We start from the raw sequence: 25,316 nt of genomic DNA, 5'->3' as shown, positions 1-25,316 counted from the left end.
TAGCAGTCACTCACATTCCTCATGCAAAAGTCTCATTGTTGAGTCAGTAAAAACAGTGAAAATAATAATTTTTATGTAATTGGTTATATACCAATGATAATCTTTTCTATCAAGTATTTGTGTTGGTTTCAACTGTGCTGCATTCAATAGTATTTAATGCTAATACAACAGTTCTAGTTTTATTTAGACATAAAAGAAATAAGCATCATTCACAATTAAACTCAAGTTTAAATTTTTAGGTATCATTTGCTTGCTTTTAAAAACATTAATAGGAAACCTCAAACATATACAAAAATAGAATAGTATAACAAATCCCGTTATCATCACCCATCCTCAGTAACTCCAATTCATGGCCAATCTTGTTTTATCTACTCCCTTAACTCACTTCCTTCCCCTCCATCCAGACTATTATGAAGTAAATTCAAGACATCATACCACTTCACTATAAATATGTAACTTCTAATAATGGTTATTGGATTAAACCACACACTGGCAATAAAAATGATATGGACTAACTCAAGAGGGGTGTTTACCTATTTTCTCTATCTTAAAACGCCTGCCAGGAGCAGAGAAGAGACTGGAGTTGCAGAGTGGTAAAACAAGAATATACGCTCAAGGAGAATACAGAGATCAGATCTAAATTAATATGGACCTATTTCTTTAGAAAATATGCTACTGATGAGTTTTCTTTACATACTAGCTAAAACAGGCAAGTTAACGTATAACCCCAATACTCCTTTTCTTCTATTTACTCAAATTCATAGTTAACTCTCAGACCCAGCATCACCACAGCCCAGTTCTGCAGAATAGAAGATGGTGTTCAACAGTTTATGCACTTAAGATTTTCTGAACCCTAAATAGAGGTTGCTTCTTCATGTTTATGGTTGGTTTCCACATATGCTGAGAGATGGCTTTCAACCTTTTTTCCACTTACATGCCAAAGTTATTCAGAGTAACCGATTCAAAGCTAAGGTAAGGGAAATGTTCAGGGTAGAGTGGAAAAAGTCTTTTGATCTAGAAAGCTGGATCAGCCAAGAAAACAATTTAGCTATATCCCATTAGCTGCAAGGAATAAAATATCTTTGAAAAAAAATTAAAAAGGCAGAGAGAGAACATGTCTTCTGTGTCAGTCTTAAGTGGTTTAAATACCGCAAAAATCAAACTCAAATTTAATTAGAAATAGAATGACATATTTAACAATTGCTAACTCAAGTTTCTCTTGTAATTCCTTCCCTCCTCTGCAAAAATGTATGGGGGGAGAGAGTGAGTTTCAATTTCATTTGTACATAAAATTCCGAATTTCATTATTTATGCTTCTGGAGAAGCACCATTTCAAAATATCACTGTAACTGATGCAAGCCCTAAAATTTTTTTGGTGAATTCTTCAAACTGTGTACACTGAAAAAATTTTAACATCACTCATGTTTTTAAAAATTATTTATTATAATTCATAGTTTAGGAAGTTTTTAAATGTATCAAATTACTATGAAAATATGAACCTCCTCATAATGCTACAATAGCAAGTAACAAGTAAATAAGGCAAGTTCAAGACAGAAATGGGAAGCAAAAATAACATGAAAAACCCTAGCCTCCCCAAGATGTATCCTTTTTCTCCCCTTGTAACTTACCCTTTCTGAGTGGCACTCTCCCTCAGATACTCAAGGTCCTTGTCCCCCCAGACCCCCTTTAAAATGTGTTCTCAGGAAGACAGAATGAGAATTTATGCACTGAGGTAAACATGACAATAACTTGGAGTATTACTCCTATGGGGTTATCTGCATCTTAAACTTCAAGAGGTAACAAGAGTGGAATTTTTAGCACTGGCTAGCAAGTAGGAGTGATTTAAGCAGTGCCTTTGAAAGCTCACATTAAAGTCACATTCAACCAGAGGACATACAAATATACATAAAGTAAATTCACCAACTAAGAGTTTAATCTGTAAGATTTTAATTTTATAATTCAATTCTTTTCAGCAGGGACACTTTCAACAATAAAACTACCCCCAAACTGGAAATTCTGTATCTCTTACATGAACTGTTGAACACCATTTCCTATTCTGCAGGTATCCCTCTGTTTTATCAGCAGAAGTCACTCAAGGAAAGAATACAAAGTGTGAGGCAAGACCAATGCTTTAAAGCCTAAAAGATTCTGTAATAAATTGGGAAAAGGCTGAACCAGAAGAGAGGTTTAATAAGCTGGCTCTTAAATTCATAACTGATATTTTCTTAAAATTTATTACAAATTCCACTTTCAGCAACTCAAATAATATAAACTGGGTGCTTCCCAGTAAGAGTACCTGGTTGATTCTCTGAATATACTTCACTAGGAAGCACTATAAAGAATGATAAAGTGTAAGAGGGATATCACGTATAGCACAGGTTATAAACAATCAGAAGTCACGAAACTCCCTCAAATCTTAATTTTAAAAATATGAATTTACTCAACAAACCATTTTCTGAAATCAAACCACTGGAATTCTATCTTCTCTGAAGACAGAATTTTGCTAATACGCTCTCATCAGAATGTTAGCACTTTTATCTTCATATGTAAAACACTGGGAAAAAACCCTGAACTACAACAAAGCTAAACTAGTAACTACTTTTGATTGTTAAAAGGAGTTAAGGTCCCTGAGCCACATTATCAGGGCTGGATTGCCCACCTTCTTATTGCATGAAATACATAAAAGTTATCAGATTAAGCTATTATAGTAGGGATTTCTATTAGTGCAGCTGAATGCATTTGTACTGGATATGAGTACAAAATTCTCACATAAAAATCAAATTGAGAGTTATAAAGAAAGTCCTTACCGACCCCTCAAATATTGTAAAAAGAACCTCAATGATAAGCTTGTATTTTGTTTTCTTTACCTGAAGAAGACAAATACTGCATAACCAATTTTTAAAAAGGAGGGGAAAGGGGTGGGATGGTGTTTGATGGTAGTGAAATTTGATTCCAATGCCAAACAAAAATGGGATAAGGCTGGAAGAGAAGGATATGAGAACAACACAAAAAAATTATGGTCTAATATTTCCCATTTGTCAATTTTAACTGTCAATGAGGAAAATAAAGTTTATTTCTTGGGCAGAGGAATTCCAATAGTTTTTAAGTCTGAACCTTCAAACTTGGGAAGCTTTCCTCCAGGTTACCAGCAAGGGCCTCATCAACTTCTTGTAGGATTTTGAGAAAGTCTGCCACCTGCGAGTCAAACAAAAGAACCAAATAAACATAAGTAAAGGAAAAGACGTTTTAAGATACTGATTGTTGACTATAAAAATGCTCTACCTATGTTTTCTAAATAGTCCAATGGAAATGAAATGCTGACAGATCCTCAGATGTCAGTAAGAGCACTTCCTGGATAGTCCTCTGAAACATCAAGGAAGTGACTAGTCTTTACCATTTTGTTTACTTTCAAACTAGTATTTATCCTCCTACTGATTTCCCTTTAGGGTCTACTGCCAGGGTTTTATCATCATCCTCCTTGCTGACACATCCCCTCATTCCCACACTTCATACTTCATTTTCCTAAAAAAAGTTATTTTGAAATTGCCTCTAATGGTAGCGAATGTGATGTGATTTGAAGAACCATAAAAATCTATTAACTGTACCTATCTAAGAATCTTATTTTTCATTAATACATATGCTGTCTATTTCATAATAGAAAAGGTTACTAAATTCAATGTTGATTCCTTTCTCTTAAAATTTGAACTGTTACTTAGGCTAGTTTCATGAATTACCCATTAGTCATCTATCCGACAAAGGCATTAAGTCTTGTGAATTACATGCACTATCTTTTTTGACAAAAGCCTCAGAGATCAACTGCTTACTTAAAACACTTAATCTTCTGCAACTCAGCCACCTCTACATTTACTCATACTCACCACAGGGCTATAAAAAGGAAGAAGGTTTGCAAATGCACACGAACACTTCTGTTTGCTTAACTGTCCCTCCTTTAGTCCCTGAGCTACAGTCTCCTAAAACAAACAAACAGATCTGATGTTAAAATAGGAAATGTTCTAAAGCTGTATCTGGTGAACAAATATAAATCAGTACATACGATTTCTACCAATCCTACAGGCACTTCAAATGTCCCAAACTGCCCCTACCATCATTCCTCCTTGTGCTCCACTGCAGTCCCTATTTTAGTGAAGGCACCAGCACCCACCTAGCCTACTGTACAAATCAAAAATGTGGGGTACAGCCAAGACTTTTCTTCCTCCTCTGCTACTAACGCCCCCACCAAGTGTTTAATTCTACTCTCCTAAATCTCTCTCATCCCACCCCTCCTCTCCATCCACACTTCTACAGTTTAAGCTCTCATTATTTTTCAGATTATTCTTGAAGATTACCAGCCAGGAGAGCCTGCTGGATGGTCTTCTGGCCTCCAGCTTCAGCTCTCTCTAATCTTCTCTACTGCTTTTGGAGTAATCTTTCTAAAGAGATTGCATCACTAGATACTTCAAAAAAAATCTCTAGTAGCTTCTCAGTTTTCTTGACACTAAGTCCAAATTCCATTAAGCATGGCATATTAGAATTTTCACGACATATCCCTGGTTTATTCTCTACCCACTTTCTTCCTATATTCCTGTCACATTAAAATTAAAAAACATCTATGTCCCTCCCTCTAAAAAAAAACAAAAGTAACAACAAACAGTGGGAAAAAATACTTGGAATGAATACACAAAAGATATAGAATTACCCAAGGAGTTCATACAAATAATTAAAATGGACAGATTTATAAAGTAGAAAACACAAATAATATAAAAATACATGGAAAGATAGTCAATCTCACTAATAATAAAAATGCAAGTCAATATAAGGTACAATTTAACACCTGTTGAACTTTACTTGACATAAAAATTATAATACACAGTAATACGGATCAAGGAAAACCAACATTGTCATATGTCAAAAGCACTTTGGCAATATGTAGCCATTTATGCCTGTCATCTTCACATTTATCACATAGAACTCAGCAATTAACATCTGAAAAACTCGGCTAAGGTAATAATTCCAAGGGAAAGCAGGATAGTTCACCAAAAAACAAGTCACCAGACTAACTGAAATTTGTTTTAAGGAATATTCTTCTTTAAAAAGTCCATGAATATGAATATATATTCTTCACAGTTACATTAATAAATTTATTTATCCTAAAATATATAGATAGAAAGACTATGTTAATAATCCTGAACATATGCAGGAAGAGTACTCCTTAAAACAAGGTTACAGTAAATTTTAAAAATTGATTTTTTGGCAAACTGGGTATTAAACTGGCTCTCAGTGAAAAGTTTTCCAGTGAATTGGCCTAGATCAGGAAAAGTGCTTATAATATGTTAAGTAAAAAGAATAGCCTCTAAAAAATTGTATATATTGGTTATAAGCATGTGAAAAAGACATAAATACACCAAACTACATCAACTATTAGTTTAAGAGTATAAACTTATGTGATAAGTTTTTCCTTTCTCTATTTTCCCAAATTTGTGTAATATTTAAAAAAAAAAAAACTAATAATAAAATTTGGAGCATTAAGTAATTCATACTTTCTTACTGAAGAAAAGCATTACTACTTCTTTCCTACCTTTGTTAATACTTGGAAAATATTAGAAAGAAATTCACATGAAATATCCTTCAAGATTTTCAGGTGGAAATCATCTTGGGTTAAATCAGACTTTTTAGTTTCTTCTGTGTTAGACTCTGCTGAGTTCTCTGGTTTCTTCTGACAATGTTCCAAATTTTGTAAGACACGAATCAGGCTGTCAATTAGAGGAAGATCTACTGAACAGATAAAATAAGAGGCATGGAATTAGCCAGTTAAATTTGGTCACCAATCATTCATTCATTCCTTTATTCCTGCACAGGTACTAAATACCTGCTATTGCTAGACATTGTATTTTAGGTACTGTAGAAATAGTAGGAAACCAGATCAAGGCCTCAGCCTTCATGAGGCTTACATTTTTATACTCTCAATTAAGTAAATGAATAAAACAGATCATTTCAGATTTTGATAAGGTGTATGATGGAAATTAAAGGAGAATAGAATAAAGCAATGGGCAGGGGAGACTCTCTCAAGAGGTAATAGTGAGTTGAGAACTAAAGGATAAGAAGCATTGATGCAAAGAGCCCAGGAAAATATTTCAAGCAGAGGGAACAAAGTGCAAAAGGCTCAAACAGGAAATGTTGTAGAAGGTCTGAAGAATAAAAAGAAGGCCAGTATGACTCAGACTGAGTGAGCAACGGGAGGGAGAGGAGGGCACAGGATGAGTTGACGAGAGCTGGGCAAGAGTCTTAACATGAGAGTCCTGAGGCCATAGTGAGAAAATAATTTTCATTTTAAACTTTAACTATTATAAAAATCTTAAACAAATCTTTAAAATTTTATGTTCTATTAAGTTAAGAAATAGTATGATTCCTTAACACATTTATCACGTCACCCAAATCTGCGTGACAGTTGTGTTTCCCCAGGAGCACCTAATTCACAGTGGGAGATCAATGTGTTAAAAGATAGAATAATCATTTTAATTAGCCTATAATAAAAACTGAACAGAAAACTAAAGCTCAGACTCAAAATATGTAACATGAACATGCTAAAAGGTATCTCTCCCTGATCCAGTCACTGATTCTAATTCTACCCCTTCTACCTGATAATTTCAAATCTAGGGGAAAAGTTTGCTGTTAACACTGAATCTAGTATATTGATTTTTTTTTAATCTAACTTTACTTCCAAACTTAGGTCACTTATAGTACATGGAAATGCCATTTAAAAAAAATTAGCAACCAGGATCTTATCTTTTATTTCTCAACTCAATGTCACCTCTTCAGAGCACCTCCCTTGCCTGGCTGCTTTATTATATTCCACTTGGATTTACTCCCACATCTTTACTTCTGTTAGCACCAACTCTTGACTTTAACACCCAATTCTTCACTCCAAGATTTCCCTATAGGTCACATCAATCTATATTGAGAAGAAGAGAAGCCTCTCTTCTCCCTTTCTCACTCCCAGCCCTAAATCTGCAAAACCCTATCCAACGCTAAGGGCAGGATGCTAGTGTGGGGGTTAATCAATGGCTAAGAGTTAAATGAGCATCTTTATACTTTCTCACCCAATCATAAAAACCATACAGCTCGGGGACTGGGAGAAAGATAAAGAGCACCCAGTCCCACAACACCTAGAGAGATGTGTGTAATTTTCAACAGAAACTGTATAACTTTCAACAGAAAATGCATCTATACAAGGAGATTAGGACGAGCACCAGGGCTCAAGGTCAGAATTTCCCCCCTCTTCTTTCAGAATTTACCACAAAGAAATAAAGAGAGTGAGCAACAAAAAACTGATCCCAACTATGATAAAACTAGGAGACAGCTGAAATCTCAAACATAAGGTAGGTGGGAAAAGTGTTAAAAGCAGTATAAATCAAGCAGGGGCCGTGGGAAGAAGTGATGAGAGAATGCCACACTGCAGATCTCACAAAAGGCCAGAAAAGTCCATTTCTCTAAGGTAAAGCACATATTCTGAGCTGCAAATCCAGAATCCCTTGCTCGCAACAGCAGGAATGGAGTGCATGGAGTGAGCAAGACGGCAGCTGGTGCTTCCCAGGGGTTCTAGGAAGCAGAGGAAGACAGGTAAATAAGGGATCCCATAGACAAGTCACACATACAGGAAGCAAATGGCAAGTGGAAAGGCAAGACTTTACCACAGCCACCTCTCGCCTGGGAAGAAAAGCTAGGAGACTCATAAACCCAACTCCTGCTAGCCTAGAACTCCGACAACCCTCTCCTACATGAACTTCCTGCAAACAGATCCAGGAAAAACTCAATTCATTCAAAGATGAGTAAGCTTAACCAGCACAGCAGCAACATGAAGATACCAAAAGAAGAAAGGAACAGGAAAAACAAACAGCAGAGGAAGAATACTCACCTAAAAATGCTGATATTAAGCTTATGAATATTAAGGTAACATTTAGCCATGAGTTTTAAAACAACATGTAATCAAGCACAAAGCAGAAATACAAGAGCTCAGACTAAGAAATGAAAGGCAATACGATAGGAAACCTGAGCTGGCAGAGCTCAAGGAAGGAGTTAAAAAAAAATTAAAGCCACCACAGAAATGAAGGCAAAACAGGAGAAGAGACACTGCTGAAAACACAGTAAGGCATGTGGAGTTTGGGAAGAAAAAAGCAAAACAAAAGGAATGAAAATAAAGTTCTTATTTTAAATTGAAAAAAAAAAAGTTATGGTATGCAGGAAAGGAGATTCACATAAAGAAAGTTATAACCCTTGAAGAAGAAACCCAAAATGCTGAAACAGAGCAGATATCTGAAAAAATAGTTCAGAAATACCCCTACTCCTCAAGACTTAAATTTGAAGTTTGGAAGTACCAGAAAAAAATTGATAAGGAATAGTCAACATTGAAATATATTTTTTAAGTTATTAGATTTTTAAGGATTTTGATAAATGAGAGGGGAGGCAATTATAATTATATTCTGAGACAGTTAAAATTATAAAGGTAACCACTAGACCAAAAATGCAAATCTTCCTAAATGTTAGAAATACACACAAAAACAAGGCAAATAAATCATATACTGCATGGAAAATATGACAGCATTCAGTTCAAACATAACTACTATATCAGTACATTTAAGTGAATTTAACTTATTAAAAAGAAATCAGCACACCTAAAAGTATTTAGAACAGTTGAAAAGAGTAAGATGGACAAAGGTATTAGTGGCAAATGCAAATAAAAGGAAAACGAGGAATGTGATCTTTGTATCTGACATAGAAGGCTGTAAGCCAAAAAAAAACGACTATGGGAAACAAAGATGGGTAATTTTCAATGAAATGTCTACATACCAAATAACATGACATCAACATTCATTAAGCAAACTACAAATGATGAAAAGAGAAGGACAAACATATTGGTAGTAAAAGATACTAATCTTCTCAAATCAAATCAAAAGAAATAACTAAGGTTATAGAAGATCTAATCGGGTATCGAGTGACAACTACAACATTATTCCAGTTCAGGCCTCTCCTCTCAGGTCTAGACCCATAGACAGCCCCACTTGGACACTGCGTAGATATCTCAAACTCAACATGTTTAAAACCAGTCTTTCCTATCTCAAGAAATGGCAACCCTTTAGACAAAAATGACAGACATATCTTGACTTTTCTCTTCTACCCTCCCCAACCTATCAGTCAGCAAATCCTATTGGTACTACCTAAAAATGACTATTTTCCCCCCACAACTCCCCTGTTACCACCTTAATCCAAGTTATACCATCTCTTGTCTCAAGTTCACAGCAGCCTCCTAACCAGTCTCCTTTTTGTACCCTTGCCCCACTACATTTCTTATCAACACAACTGCCAGAAAGAGAGCTTATTAAAGTCAGCTCATGTCTTTCCATCCTATGCTTAAAATCCTCCACAGCTTCCTAATTCATTCAGAGTAGAAGGCAGATTCAGGCCCTCCACACTCTAGTCCCAGTTACCTCTCTGACCCCAGATGCTATTTCTCTTTCCCATGTTGGCACCACCTTAGCAATCCAGGGCCTCAATGATCTTCCTCAAACATATCAGGCATACTTCTACGTCACCTCTATATGGAATGCTTTTCTCCCCAAGTATTCACATGACTCACTCCATTATTTCCCTCAGGTCTGTACTCAATGTCACCTCAATGAGGTAACTTATCCATAAATGCAGAAAAGGCACTTGACAATAGTCAGCATTTATTTTTGATTAAAAACTTGAATAAAATAGAAATAGATTAGTATCTCCTTAAACGGTACAACGTGAACAGCTCAAGCCCAAAACAGTATCATGATTAATGGTGAACCTCTACAATCATGCCCAATAAAGTCAGGAAAAAGGCAAGGATGTTTTCTATCACCATTATTGCCTAATCTCAGAGATACAAGGCAACTCATTAAATCAGAGGTAGAAAAGTGATGAAACATATGTAACTTAAACCCAAAGTAGTATCAGTTAAAGCCCAAGATTACCACTGGAACAATTCTTAAAAAGAGTAAGAGAATTCAGTAAGGTTACTGGATACAAAATTAACATACAGAAATCAATAATCTTCATATATTCCAACAATAATCAACAGAAGGAAAGACATCATAGACAAAGCAATCCAAAAGATAAAATATCCAGGAAAAAACCTGATAAGAAATACGTAAGATGTGCATAAAAAAATTGTAAAACATTACTGACAGACACAAAATAAGACTTAAGCAAGTGAAAAGGCATGTTCTTGGATACTCTACAAATTTAACATGATCTCAACAAAAAAATGGTTTTTATTTGGAACTTGTCAATCTAATTCAGTATTAAACAGGAATAATAGAAACATTCTGAAAAAGTAGAATGAAGGGGGGACTAGCCCTCTAGGTATCAAAACATAAAACTTTAATAATTAAAACACAATGGCTACTGATACATGAATAGAGCAACAGAACTGAATAAAATACAGAGAGAAATAGAAAAGATGGTAATGATGACACTTCAAATCAGTGTGGGTAAACTGGTTTATTCATTAGATAATGTTGAGACAACTGGGTAGCTATCTGGAAAAAATCTGAAACCATATCTCACATGTAACACCAGAATAAATTCTAGATGGATCATGGACTTAATTGTACTAATCATAAAAATCATTCTGTGAAAGACTATTTGTTTACATAGGAAAATATTCATTTAAATTTCTAAATGAAAAAAGTTGCCTAAAAAGCAGGCAAAAAACCATATATAGATGTGAGTGTGTAGTAGTTATCTATAGTAGTTATTTCCGAATGACTAGATTACAAGCACTAGGTTTCCTTTTATAAATTTTACAAATTCTTTTGCATTGTGCATATAGTATTTTTATAATCAAGGGAATAAAAGCACTAAAGAAAATGGGAGAAAGAATAAAATGCACAACAAACACATCTGATAGACTAGAATTTAATTGAGCAAACTAAAATCATACTTGCCTTTTCCTATCTTTAGATACTCCTGTTCAGACTGTGAAGCATAGATGGCAGACAACACTGAAAAAACAGAGGCTAGCACTGTTTTCTGTTCTTGGAGTATGATGGGTGGATCATCAGACTGGCAGAATTCATGGCAGACCAGGTCAAAAAGTAAATTCCAAGTGTCTTTTCCAGTATCAGGACACTGTACTTAATAAAGATGATGAAGAAGGTAATCATTTAAAAACAGAAAACAAACAAGTGAGTAACTGTCATGTTTCCCCATATAACATCTTACCAATTGCTTGAATTCCATCATCCACTGTGGTAAGCAGCTGTAAGATGTGCATGTAAACATCAAGCCCTTCTGGATTTTCAGAACTAAATACAAAAAACAAAAGCATTGAATCAACTTTACTGACTATGGGATCACAATCACTCATTTATTCAACAAATATTAATCACTTTGTACTAGTCACTGTCCTACATGCTAAGGATAAAACAGGGAACAGGACCAAGTCTCTGTGCTCACCAGAACTTACAGTCTAATGGGGCAATCAGCCAAAAAACCAACAAATATTATGTAATACAATCAACAAACACAGGACAAGAAGTAAAAATTCTGTTGGGCCCTGTCCCATGAAAGCAAAATGCAAAAACCTACTAGGTGATACTTCATCATTATGGTTTACATGAATAATCAGGACAAAAAATGACTGAGACTTTTATAGAATGAATAAAAGGCCCACTGCACCAAGCACTGAACACAATGATATTCTTCAAACTTCACAGGATCATCTTAGCTCCTTGGCTGAGATTATTAAAACCATATTGGTATAATTTTGTGATCAACAGTTTGGATTCCTAGAAATTTACAATCTTAGTTCTTCAACCACACAATTAAGTGAAAAGATAGTGAACAATTAAAAGATGGTTCAGCAAATATTTAAGTGTCTACTGTTTTCAGGCACATATTAGGGGCTGGGAAAACAGAGATGTATAAAACATTGTTCCTACCTTCATGAAATTTAGAGTCTGAAAGGAAAAACCATAATTAAAGGGTAATAACAATAAAGTGACATGAACATAATGCCAGAAGTCCAAGGTGCTAGAGGACCACACAGCAAGCAGACATAACTTTGTTTGGAGTCAGGGAAGACATCTTAAGAGAAATCATGTTTACATAGAAACCCAAAGGGGCAAGGAAATGTTTCAGGCAGAGGAGACATTTTTTCAAAGGTGTGCAATGGTTTGGAGTCAAGAGAGCTTGGTTCAGTTGAAGAAACAAAGGAAATTTTATATAGTTCAAACAGAACAAGGAATAAGGATGGAGAAGCATTGTGCAGGGCCTTATAAGCCATAATGAAAAAAGAATCTGGACGTCATCCTAAGGAAGGCAATTGAAGAGTCTGAAGCATGAAAGTGAGGTGACCACTGTGTGCTTTGGAAAGACAGCTCTACAGTCTGGGATTGGAAGGAGCAAGCCTTGAGGCAGGGAACTCAGGTAAGAGACAGAGGGCTGGTGATGGCACAGGTAGGGTCCCAGTAAAAGTCAGGAACAAGGCTTGGGGGTTGACTGGCCATTGGAAAATAGTGGGATGGGAAACAGTCAGTAATGGCTTCCACATTCCTTACACATTATCCAAATGCAATAATGATTACATCATTTACTCAGATTGACGATGCTGAAGGAGACGGTTTTGGGGAAAGATGATTTTAATTTTCACTTGGATAAAGTACATAAAATTAAAATGCTTTAATGCAGGTTATAAAGCACTAAGAATGCACAACTGGCCAATAAGCAGATCAATTCATAAATTAATTTTCTGGTGACCAGCAATAAACACTTTCAGTGACCTCCAAGACCTATTAATTACTCTTGGGAAGACATCAGAGCCCAAAAGCCAGTCACTTATCCAAGACTGGCATATACACAAGCAGCAAGAAAACAAATATCTGATATTAGTCGAAGAAGTTGTCAAATGTCCAGTGGAAAATAAAGCACAAAGAAAATCTTTTCTATTTGATTTAAATTATACAAAATTGCAGATTTTAAGACAGTAACCATAATTAATGCTAAATAATAGTCTATAGCTAAATAGTATTAGAACAGGTACTTTGCAACCTTTATGAATTCTTGCAAAATGCAAATACATTGTCACCACAAATATCAATAGTGACTCAAACCTGACAAAGACTGGCTACGTGCTATTCATCCTGTCGACCTACACCTTTAAGCAACTGGATTTTTAGTAACTATTTCCCCAGAACATTTTGCAGAAAAGAGCTCACCTACCGTACTTGTTTGGCAGCTTCAAGTACACATGGCACAATTCTAAACACCGGCTGCTCTTCAGAATCTTCCTGGGGTTGATCCAGAGGCTGAACAGCTCCATTTCTAACCCATTCCAACATTAGCTTTTCATCCAAATCAAAGAGCTTGTCCACAACCTCCCCCACCTTCACCAGTAGGTCAACTGCAGAGAATAAAACAGACACTGAAATGAGTAACAAAATTTTAAAAGTAGTAAGGCTAATCAAATTCCTAAAGCCACTCCAAGAAAGCCAAATCTTGCCAAACACAAGATTTCAAGGGCAATGTGTTTTACCTCCTTTATTTCAACTTGCTTGTCTGTCTTCATTTTTAAATGGGGAATTTACCAGTATCCTGGGAGTTTAAGAAAATACTTTATAACTTGAATTGAAATACTTTCTCAACTTACACTTAGCCTTTAAGTGACCTCCAGAAATAGTTACCTGGTTCGCTAACAATTAAATATAATTTAAAATTTTTTTTCTAGATTACATGGTCACTTACCATTTGTTGAACTTGACATGATGAAGCAAATGCTATCATAAATAGCTGGTTGTTCCCGGATTCTTTCAACCCAGACACTGGCCACCTCTGTCTGGGAAAGGCAAGTAAGCAACAACCTACGTGATAAATGTAAGCTTAATATCTATCTGTCAAAAACAGTATAGGAAATTCAAGAGTAAAAGATTAACTCTAACTCTATTTTCCTAGATTCCCTTATGGGTGAGTATATAGAATCCATGAAAAGAAGAAAGCATACCTGCTTGTTTCCAGCAGAGTAGGAGGGTCTGAATCATACAAACAGTGCAGTAATACCTGGCTACAAAAACAAAAAAGTTAACCCAATATGCCTCACTTGTCTCATTTCAAATATCAAAGCAGAGTTTTCATTTAACTTTTTAAACAATTGTGAAATACAGCATGTACACATAAAAGCCAGTAAGATACAAATCCATACCTGGTGAGTTATAAAGCAAGAAAGAGAACAGAGCTGCATCTCTGCAGCCTTTGTGCGCCCCTTCCAAATCACAGTTCTCTTTCCCACATAGAAATGACTACTACCCTGACTTATCCAGCAGTCATTTCTTTGCTTTACACTATAGTTTTATTATTTAATATATTTTGGTTTTGAATTTTACATGAAGTAAATCATATTACATGTATTCTTTTGAGTCTTAGTTCTTTAACGCAACATCATGTCTTTGGAACCTACCCATCCTGTTCTTGTTGCTCTTTGACTCACCGCTGCAGAACATTTCATTGTATGAGACTATAACACAACTTATTTTTCCAGCCTAATACTGACAAACATTTAGGTTCACTGCAATTTGAGGCTATTTCAAGCAACGCTCCTATAATACTTCTAGTATGAATATCCTGAAGTATGTGCGCACGGTTTCTCTTTCCATACACCTATGAGTGGCATCACTGGGTCATAGCATATGTGTATCTTCCAGTTTGGCTGGGTAATACTCAACTGTTCCAAAGAAGTTGAACAAATTCAGCAATGGAAATTGTTCTATACTAATTTTAAGATAAGCATTCAATTAGATTTATAAAACTTGTCAATATTAGTCATTCTCAGATTTTTGATAAGGATCACTAGAGACCAAACATAATCCCAAGTCATTTACTTCATGAATGATTGTAAATTCTGAGGATTAATTTCTTAAACTAGGATCCTAAAGCCATTCCACACCTAGAAGAGGTAGTTACCTCTATTTTAGAGACCCATGTACTTGAATCCTGTGATAAACCCTAAAGCCCTAGCTGATAATAAACACCTAGGACAGTCTTCTGAACCTATCATGAGTACCAATTTCTTTGAGATTCTGATTAACAGTGACAACCCTCTGCCTAGACAACGAATACACTCATAAAATTTAGCATATAATTCCAGGGTATTCTCAGACCTCTTAAAGTAACAACCAGGATTTCCACCACTAGAAACCCCTCTACCCAAAGCTTTTCTACATGTAAAAAAGAACTAGCCTCTAAGCAGAAGTATGAGAGCCTTTGAATCATGGAGGTAACCCTATATCCTCTAATCTGTTGGCAAGTACCACCCCCTGACCTAAGTCCGAATTCTCAGGGTGACCCTGGTCAACAAGTCTAGTTTCTCCAGACTCTAGCTCTGAGCCTTGGATTCCCTGAACCTAAACTGTTTCAGACTCTGGTCAGGTGTCCCCACCTCCAAGATCTGCCCCACTGGTTGTCATCCTATGTGGCTTACACCTGCATACATTCAAGCCCCTTTGCTATCGATATAGAAAACAGGCCTAAATCCCAAATCCTGTCCACAAATAGTGTGGAAGCCCTAGGCACCATCAACACACAATGAAGTCCTGAAGAGTGTTCATCAGGAGAAAGGAAATACTACATTTCACACTATTTCCCTACCTTTCCTATGTATTAGGATTTGCTTAGGGATATGAAATATGAATCTATTTTTTAAAAACATAATTATTATGTAGTAAAACTTACCCAAGATTTTTATCACTGCTGATGGATACACATATCTCCTGGAAACAGGCCATATTACCTAGAATTCCCACGCAGATTTCCTATCAAATCAAATTCCACAGGTCACAATGGCTCTAAGGTGAAAGACATATATAAAAATAAAAACTTGAAAAAAAACTTTCACTGAGCCAAGTTTGGGGGGGAGAAGACGAGGGGCAACATGCAGAGGTATACTGCCTGCATCCTAATTTGACAAGTTTCCAGTAGTACTTGAGAGGGGATGAAAGACATAAGAAAAAGGCAGGCAGGAGTTATGAAAGAAGAAATCCTATGGATGAACTGAGTCATAAATGACTGGTAGGATTTAGACATACAAACAAGAAGAAAGATATTCAAACAAAGGGGAACATATTAGCAGAGGCAGGACGGGAATAATGCAGCAGAATGGACAATGGCTAATAAAGTGGGCAATGGCTAATAAAGAAAGCTGCCCGGCTGTACCACACAGTGAGGATAACATGAGATAAATACAGCAGGTAAAGAAGATGTGGATTAAGGGCCATAACTGCCATATTAAAGAGTTTAGACTTAATCTAGGAGGTTACTTGGAGCCATGAAGGTCCTCAAGGAGGGGGGTCAACATACTACAGTGATATTTTAGGAAGATTATTCTAGCAGCAAAATGCATAATGTGTGATAGTGAAACAACTTTAAAAGATGTTAATAATCTCAGGAGTAACAGCTAATATTTAGCACTCACTATGCCCAGGCACCACTCTAAGCACTTTTCATGTATCATTTCATATAAAAATTTATGAGGTAAGTACTATTATTATCCCCATTTTTCAGGTGAGGAAACCAAATCACAGAGAAGTTAAGCAACTTGCCCAAGATCTCCAACTAGGAAACAGCAAGAACTCCAGAACCCGAGCATTTAGTCACTATACCACACCGCATCTCTGTAATCAAGATGCAAGAAGATGAGCGTGGTGACAGCAGGCATAGGAAGGGAAGAAGCTGAAAAAGACTCAAGGTGAAAGCAGAATAATTTGATGGAAAGAAAGGGAAAAAGCAATTAAACAAAACTCATAGGTTTCAAGTTATCGCATTTCTCCAGTAGGATGTACTGGTCCCATTGACCAAAAAAAAAAAAGGAGAAGAAAGCATAGGAAAGGACACAATGAGTTCAGTTAGGACAGTGTTTTCAAACTTGCAAGAGCATAACAATCACTCAGGGAGCATGTTAAAAATACCAATTTCCAAGTCCCACCTTCAGAGCTACTGAATCAGAATCTCCAAGGTAGGGTCTAGAAAGCTGTTGTTTACCAAGCACATCACATGATTTTTATGATTGGATAAGTGTAATAATCACTGAGTTAGGGCATGCATAATTCTGGACTGGAAAATGCAGCGTGCAAGTAGAGGATGACTGAAGAAAGCTGGAGACAGCACCAGAAATCAGAAGGGAGGTCACAGCTTTGGTTCCACAGGCACAGATTTGCAACTTAAAAAGGTAAAGAATAGATAAGCTAAGGAAGTGAATATAAAGAGAACAAGGGATCTGGGTCTACATCTTAAAAGGGCTCCACCCTCAGTGTGTAGAAAGAAATTAAAAAGCAAAATAAGTGACAGAGAAGTGACTGAAAGAGCTCAGAGGCCAGGAGACTGAGGTGGCACCAAAGCTCCAGGAGTAAAGAGTCTCAATAAAATGTGTAAAGATTAAAATAGAGTAGGGGCAGAAAAGAAACACATACATTTCCCCTAAAAATTAAAGAGGGAATAACTGAACTTCCAATCAAAGACCACGTTTTTCAGCCTTGGCTACTCCTGGGAAGCACCCTGAGGGAGCTTTACAAGCTGTCTGGAGCCTCACACTAGGAGACACTGTTTTAACTGATCTGGGAATAGCCGGACTTGACATTTTTAAAAGCTCCCTAGGGCAAAGCTTCTCAAATTTGGGCCCTGGCCCTGGTCAAAATGTAACTAGCATCACCTGGAAACTTGTTAGAACTCCTCAATTCTACCCCAAAACTACTGGAACAGAAACTCTGGAAGTGAATCCAGTGATCATTGATACTGAAACATGTTAAAGTTTGAGAGCCCGTGTCCCAGGTGATTCTAATGTGTGGCCAAGGCTGAGAATCACTGCCATAGACAGGCTATAGCTCATAGACATATATAATAATATGACTAACTCCTGGAAGGAGCCATTCTTAACATAAGCTTATTTTCTCTAAGTACTAACTGTGAGTTAATGCATTTAAGTTAGAAAAACCCAGAAGAAAAATCATGTAACTGTCAAATCTTTATATTAATATAACAACCCAAGGAAATAGAGGTCCATTGGCTCATCAGGCCCCAACTAAGGTGGAGCACTGTATTAATTAAACTTTTAACTCAACATTCAATTGGTAAAAAACATACTACAGAATTCACCACTTCATAATTTCAATTTAGAAACGGAGACAATACAGTACAGTGGTTATACTTAAGTCATGCGGACCAGGCTCAAATCCCAGCTCCAATCTTTCCTAGCTGTATGGTCCTGGACACACTTCTTAATCTGAGACTTAGTTCTTTTACTTACAAAGTGGAGATAAATGCCTACCTCGTAGAGTAGTAAAACAAAGTACTCAGTAAATAGCTGTTATTCATAATTGTAACTAGTCAATAAATATTTACTAATCACCCATGACGTGCACAGTACATGGCAACCTAAATAGCATTAAAGCATGGAAGACTTAATGAGAAGTAAAGAATTGTTTTGGTGCGTTTACTATCATCATTGGCCACTGACAGCTTACTTATTTGGGAAGGCTTAGAAGGAAAGTATCATCTTGAATAGTAGATGTGAATATTGAGGGGAGATGGAAGGCATATAAATGAAGGCGTGGAGATGGAGATGATCACAGTAAACTCTTGAGATGATGAACAGACAGAGCTTGCTAAATTGGAAGGACTATCTAGAGGGTAGATTTTATGCCAGAAAGATGCGAATTAGATTCAGATTATGGAAAGTTGTGAGCAATAGACCGAGTTTAGAATGAAAGCTTTTAAGTAATGGAGGATTTTGCAAATAAAAAAGAGCAATAAACTGAGAAATGGGCAGTCTGGGCACTGTTTCCTGTTCTGCCACATATTGGCAGCATAATGTTGGTTATCCCTATCTGGTGTCACAGCCATTAAGTGGAAGTATTGATCTCCAGCTCAAATCCAAAATTCTATGTAATAATTTTAAATAGCACATTACTTAGTGTCTGGTAATGTTCAATAAACATTTGCTGACTGATCTGTAGCCAATGAGAACATTAAAGTGAGAAAAATGAAAGACTATCCAGCACTATCTGCTGTTATTGCTCCAAAGAGGCAGCTTCAGAAACGCACATACTTACTCTTAATCGAGGACACTTGGATTTGGCCAATACTCCCATAAATATGTCAGGAGCGTTAAATTCTTGAAGAAATAAAGCCACATCCTGAAAATAGAAATAATTGTTAATCTGGATGCTGAATACGTCTCCTTAAACCACATAGCTTAGGCAATAGTCCTTCAGAGAAGCTGAAACTGGGGTAAACTGCGTGACCGTCGACTGGGAGAGACACACGTACTTATCAAGAGATCATGGTCAGAGAAAACAGAGTTTTCAAAGATATACTCCAAACTGAAAGTCATAGCAGCAGATGCTGCCACCCTAAGTGATCAAGCTGTCATGTGGGCAACTCTTTGCAGCATGCAGGGATTTATTTACTTAGTTAAAATAATTCCTGGAGTAGCACAGGGATTAATAATATCAACACCAATAATAATAATGGCAATTAACATTTATTGAACAAGTATTAAATGCCAGGTACAGTGAAGTGGTTTGCATACCTTCTAATTTAATTCTCAAAACAACCCTATGAAGTAGTTATTATCATTAGCCCCATTACACTAATAAACAAACTGAGGTTTTAAAATGTTAAGCAACTGCCAAGATTATACAATTGTAGAACACAGCCAGAATCTGAGCCCAGATGAGTTTGATCAACCATGTTTTTAACCAGCACACCACACTAACTCTCAGGTATTTACCCATTCATTCATTCTTTTTTTTTTTTAAACATTTTTTTATTGATTTATAATCATTTTACAATGTTGTATCAAATTCCAGTATAGAGCACAATTTTTCAGTTATACATGAACATATATATATTCATTGTCACATTTTTTTCTCCATGAGCTACCAGAAGATCTTGTATATATTTCCCTGTGCTATACAGTATAATCTTGTTTATCTATTCTACAATTTTGAAATCCTAGTCTATCCCTTCCCACCCTCCGCCCCCTTGGCAACCACAAGTTTGTATTCTATGTCTATGAGTCTATTTCTGTTTTGTATTTATGCTTTGTTTGTGGGGTTTTTTTGTTTTTTTTTAGAGTCCACATATGAGCAATCTCATATGGTATTTTTCTTTCTCTTTCTGGCTTACTTCACTTAGAATGACCATTCATTCATTCTTCACCAAATATTTACTGAAAAACCCAAGCAACATGCACTGTTTTGGGCTCTGGGGACACATCAGGGAACAAGCTAGATAAGATCTCATCTAGTTTTCATTCTAGAGGGATGAACAAACAATAAACAAGTAAACAACCAAACTACACAATGTCTAAGTGCTACAAAGAAGATAACCAAGATGGTGTGTGTTAGAAACCAAGATAAGTGGGGCTACTCTAGGTATATCACAGACAGTGTCTCTGACGAGGTGACATTAAGCTTTTAAAAGAAGGAACTTCAGCCTACCAGAGGACACAGGCACAAAACAATCACTGAGTAACAAGTTAAGTGTTATGCAACATAATGAACAGGTTCCATGAGAGGACAGAAAAGAGAGGAATTCTTCCTGGAGTTTCCAGGGAGGCATCACAGAGGAGGTGACATTTGAGCTGCACCATAAAAGATGAGAAAGATTTTGCCAAGTGAAGGACATTCCATGCAGAGAGTAGCAGGAACAGAGCATGAACACAGGAAAATGCAGGAAGTATCTGGAAGTCTCTGGTCCTGCTCAGAGTCATAGGGGATAAGGCTGGGATGTAGTCTCACTAGAGGGATTATATGCCAGTGAGTCAGCGGGCAGCTCATTTCTCTATAGGTGCTTCAAGTGCTACCCTAAGAGGACAAAGGGGAGGCCAAGAGCACGGCCCTCCCTCCGCAAACAATCTCATTCATACAGCAGCTCTGTTTTACCTATTTTATATTTGAGGATTTCACTTGAAAAATACGTTATATTTCTTTTAAAAACTTTTTTTAAACCATAGCTCTTAATAACTGTAGAAGAAGTAGAGAGAAGACTTGAACAATACTCTCAACCACTTTTGATCAAATTGTTATTTTACAGGACACTCCACCCAGCAACAGGAGTATACACATTCTTTTTAAGTGAACCTGGAAACTTTACTAGGACCAAATTCTGAGCCATGAAACAAGTCTCAATACATTTAACAGGATTCAGAGTATTCACTGACCACAAGAACAGAAAGATATCTGAAAAATCTCCATTTGAAATCTAAATAATGCACTGCTACTCATTAACCAAAGAAAAATTAAGGAAAATTAGAAAGTATTCTGAACTAAATGAGACAAAACACAACATAGCAGAAGTTGTAGGATAGTGCTAAAGCAAGATTTAGAGGAAAACTTACAGTGTTAAATGCCTATATTTTAAAAAAAAAGATCTCAAATTAACAAACTCAACTTCCACCTTAAGAAATTAGAAAAAGAAGAGCATGTTAAATCAGAGTAAACAGAAGAAAGGAAATAATAAAAATCAAACTGGAAATCAATGAAATAGAAAACAGAAAAGCAGTAGAGAAAAATCAATGAAACCAAAGGCTATCTATTTGTGAAGATCAATAAAACTGTTACACTTCTAGTCAAACTGATCAGGGACAAAAGACAGAAGATACAAATTACTAATATCAGGAATGAGAGAGTCACCATCATTACAGAGCCTACAGATATTAAAGAACAATAACATAATACTACAAACAATTTTATGTCAATAAACTTGACAACTTAGATGAAGTGGATTAGTTTCCTGAAGAACACAAAGTACCGAAGTAACCAGAACGGCCCTCTATCTATTAAAGAAATTGAATTTATAGTCTTCCCCACAATATACCAAAAACTACTGAATGGTGAATTTTATGGTAATGAGTTATATCTCAATAAAACTTATTTTTTTAAGTAATATATACACAAAACTAAAAACAAACAAAAAAACTTCCCACAAAGAAAACTCCAAGATCAGATAGCTTCATTGGTGAATTACACCAAATATTTAAGAACAAAATAATAGCTGTTCTACACAAACTCCTCCTGACATGTATAGAGGGGAGACTTCCCACCTCATTCTGAGGACAGCATTACCTTGATACCAAAAGCAGACAATGACAAGAAAACGACTATCTCTTATGAACATATATGAAATTCCCAGACAAGATTTTAGCAACTTGAAAATCAATCAACATAGTTCACCATATTAACAAACTAAAAATAAAAAGCACATGACTAACTCAACAGACTTAGCAAAAGCCTGACAAAATCCAAAATCCATTCCTGATAAAGACTCGAGGAAATCTAGAGACAGAGGGAACTTTCTCCTCCACAGTTACACCGTACTTCATGGTGGAAGACCAATGCTCTACCCCTACAACCAGAACAAGACAAGGAAGTCTCCTCTAACTGCTTCTAGTGAACACTGTAGTGGACATTCTGGCCAGAGCAAGCACACTGAACACCACTCAGCAATAAAAAAAAAATAAACTATTGATAAACACAACAACATGGATGAACCTAAATTAATGACCCTGAGACAAAGAGCCAGACCCCTTCCAAAAAAAGAATACGATCCCATTTATACAAAACTCTAGAAAATGCAAACTACTCTGAAGTGAAGATAGCCAATCAGTGGTTGCCTGGAGAGGGTGGAGGCAGGAAGGGACAAGAGGTAGGATATAAACAGGTATGTTCTCTATCTTAATTTTGATGATGGCTACATGTGCATATACATACCTCAATTTTTTTTCAAAATGTACACTTTAAATACATGCAGTTTTTGTACTTCAGTTATACCTCAAAATATATAGTTTTTTGTGTCAATAACACCTCAATAAAGGTGCTTTTAAAAATTGCTAAAGGCAATGAGTAGCCATTGACAATTTTTAAGACAGAAGAATACAATTAAATCTGTGTTTTAGGAAAAAGATAATTTGCTGGCAATGTGGAGGACAGAGGGGAGGTGAAAGGGACTAAAACAAGGATTTTAATCAGGAACCTACTGCAAAAATCCAAGTAATAAAATGAAAGAGCATGTAAGGCAATCTCTTTTCGCCTCTTTTCCTACCTGTAGAAGAAGGGTACTACTTATATCACATGGCTTTTGTGAAGAGCAAATGGAGTAATATAATATGAAAAAGCTTTCAAGTTATAGAGTACAACACAAATGTAAACATATTACTGTAATTATGTACATGCAATTCCTTCCTGTTCCTTCCAATTTGATTGTGGTACATCAGTGGTCTCCTAATCTGCTCTCAAATACAAGGCCAGCATTGTTTTTAGACAGATAAGCATCAGAATTTTCCTGGATTACAAGTGTTCCAGCATTTATTAGAATTATTTATGTAGCCCAAATCTAAAGACACTCAGATTCTCTACCTTCAAAAACAGAAGTTTAGCATTTATAGCTCCTCAGCCTTCACTCCCTGTACCACATATAGGAGGGACTACAGATATTAAAGTCTTCCCCAGAGACTTTAGATTGAAGTTTTTTTGTTTTTTTTTAAATCCATTCACTACCTCTTTACCCAAGTCTTTTTAGTTTTATTTCTAACCCATTACCTCATCCATTGACATATCCCACACTCTGCAAATTTCATTCTCCATTTCTTCATCAAGCTCCGTCTGTTGCTCCTCATCATCTGAGCTGGATTTGGGGTTTTCAGGGTTAACAATCTTCAGAAACACAAAGGAAGGAGATGAATAAAGGCTGTCTATAGTACTCCTCAAGTCATATTACCCTGTAACAATTTAGAAGTCACAAAGGTATTATCCTCAGAGTATCTTCTCTTGCAAAAAAACTTGTTTAACAAAATTAATGTTTTGGGTACCATGGCTAAATACTATTGCCAGGCACTGGGGTAGAAATACAAGGATGAGTAAGATTTAATCCTGTGCTTTCAAGCACTTTAGAATCTAGTGGGGGAAAGACGTATAAATTGGTAATCACAACAGAAAAGGCTAAGTGATTGAAGTGAATTGTGGACAAAGAGGCATGAGAACAAAAATGATGGACCAATGACCTATGCCTGCAAGAAGCTTGGGAAAATTCTCTTAAGAGGTGAGATTTAAGCTAAATCTCTGAGGGAGAATGGGTTTGTCATGTGAAGAAAGGAGAAGAGCACAAAGAGGAAAGTACAGGAGTTCAGAGTTAAGAAAGGGCCTGGCAAGTGTGGGGGCGTGGTGAGCAGTTTAGTGTGTCATGGGCAGAGGAGGCTGGAAAAGTTGCAAAGAGCCCTGGATTCCAAACTACGAAAAATGCATTTTTCTCCTGTAGGCAAATGGAACTAAGAGGAGGTCCCATGCACAGATTTGTTGGTTGGTTGGTTGGTTGGTTTTGAGGAAGATTATTTTGGCAGCTGTGTAGAAGATGGAGTGGAGAGGACAGTGATTGGAAGTAGGGAAATAAGTTAGGGAAATATGAGGAGGAGAATGCTCATTTCTGGAGAGCCTCCTGCAAGGTTAACACCACGGTAAGCACTCTAGGGCTCTTACCATCTTATTTAATCTACACAATAATCCTATATACAATAATATAGATATTATCATCCCACTTTATAGAAATTGAGAAAGAAATCCAGGCTCTGAGCGGTTGGGTGACTTGCCCAAAGTCAAGCTGGACGACGAAGCCACGATTTTGATTAGCAGAGCCGTCTGACTCCAAAATGACCACTTATTCTACTGCAACGAAAGTAGAGAAATAGAGACCGGGGCTTCAGAAACTACAGTGGGAATGGGGAGCAAAATCTCCAGCAATGTATTCACACAGTCGCGTATTTTTTGAAAATTTTGCAGAAGTAAAATATTTCAACTGCAAGCATTTCCATCCCTGCCGCTACACTTCCCTTTGTTTTGAGGGGAACCGGGAGTGGCTCCCGGCAGGCTGGATCCCCGGAGGAGCTCAGGACGCAAGGGGGTGAGGCCCCGCCGCTGGGGCCTGGGGAGGGGTCGTCGTGGGGACCGTGGCTACCCGGGCAAGAGGGGCTGCCGGAGGCGAGGCGGGGGTCTGGGGGAACGAACGGGGAGTCCAAGTGAGGCGCGAGTTTCCACACCTGGATGAGCCCGCTGAGGACGCCGAAGAGCCAGTGCTTGCTGTAGACCGTGCTGCCTATACAGTCCCCGCCGGCCGCTTCGTCCCCATCCTCGTCCCGACTAGGCGGCGGCGGTGACGGGTTGCGGTCCATAACTGGGCAGCTTCTGGCGCGCGGGAGCTGCTCCGGAAGCGCGGGAGGAGGCGAGAGGCCTCCAGGCACCAGACAGCCCGGCGCG

The 25,316-nt window shown here is 37.0% G+C and overlaps 1 protein-coding gene across 2 annotated transcripts; it reads right to left on the bottom strand.

Moving 5' to 3' along the window:
- Positions 1-152: 152 nt before the first annotated feature.
- Positions 153-25,259, bottom strand: SAAL1 (serum amyloid A like 1). Of its 2 annotated transcripts, none has more exons than XM_010987451.3 (12): positions 25,100-25,259; positions 23,610-23,723; positions 19,119-19,202; positions 15,748-15,827; positions 14,024-14,083; positions 13,768-13,883; positions 13,246-13,426; positions 11,248-11,330; positions 10,971-11,159; positions 5,576-5,772; positions 3,879-3,971; positions 153-3,195 (listed from the first exon to the last, which is right to left on the bottom strand). In XM_010987451.3, the coding sequence occupies exons 1-12, from the start codon at positions 25,229-25,231 to the stop codon at positions 3,103-3,105; spliced, it is 1,422 nt and encodes a 473-aa protein (XP_010985753.1). In that variant the 5' UTR covers positions 25,232-25,259; the 3' UTR covers positions 153-3,102. The 2 variants fall into 2 exon arrangements, with proteins under 2 accessions (XP_010985753.1, XP_031315781.1); XM_031459921.2 differs by having other exon boundaries at positions 5,576-5,769.
- Between the last annotated feature and the right edge of the window lie 57 nt (positions 25,260-25,316).

This window comes from Camelus dromedarius, chromosome 12, assembly GCF_036321535.1.
Source record: "Camelus dromedarius isolate mCamDro1 chromosome 12, mCamDro1.pat, whole genome shotgun sequence".
In the NCBI taxonomy this organism is placed as follows: Eukaryota; Metazoa; Chordata; class Mammalia; order Artiodactyla; family Camelidae; genus Camelus; species Camelus dromedarius.
Note: the sequence above shows the minus strand (reverse complement) of the source record. Positions and strands in the feature narration are given on the sequence as shown.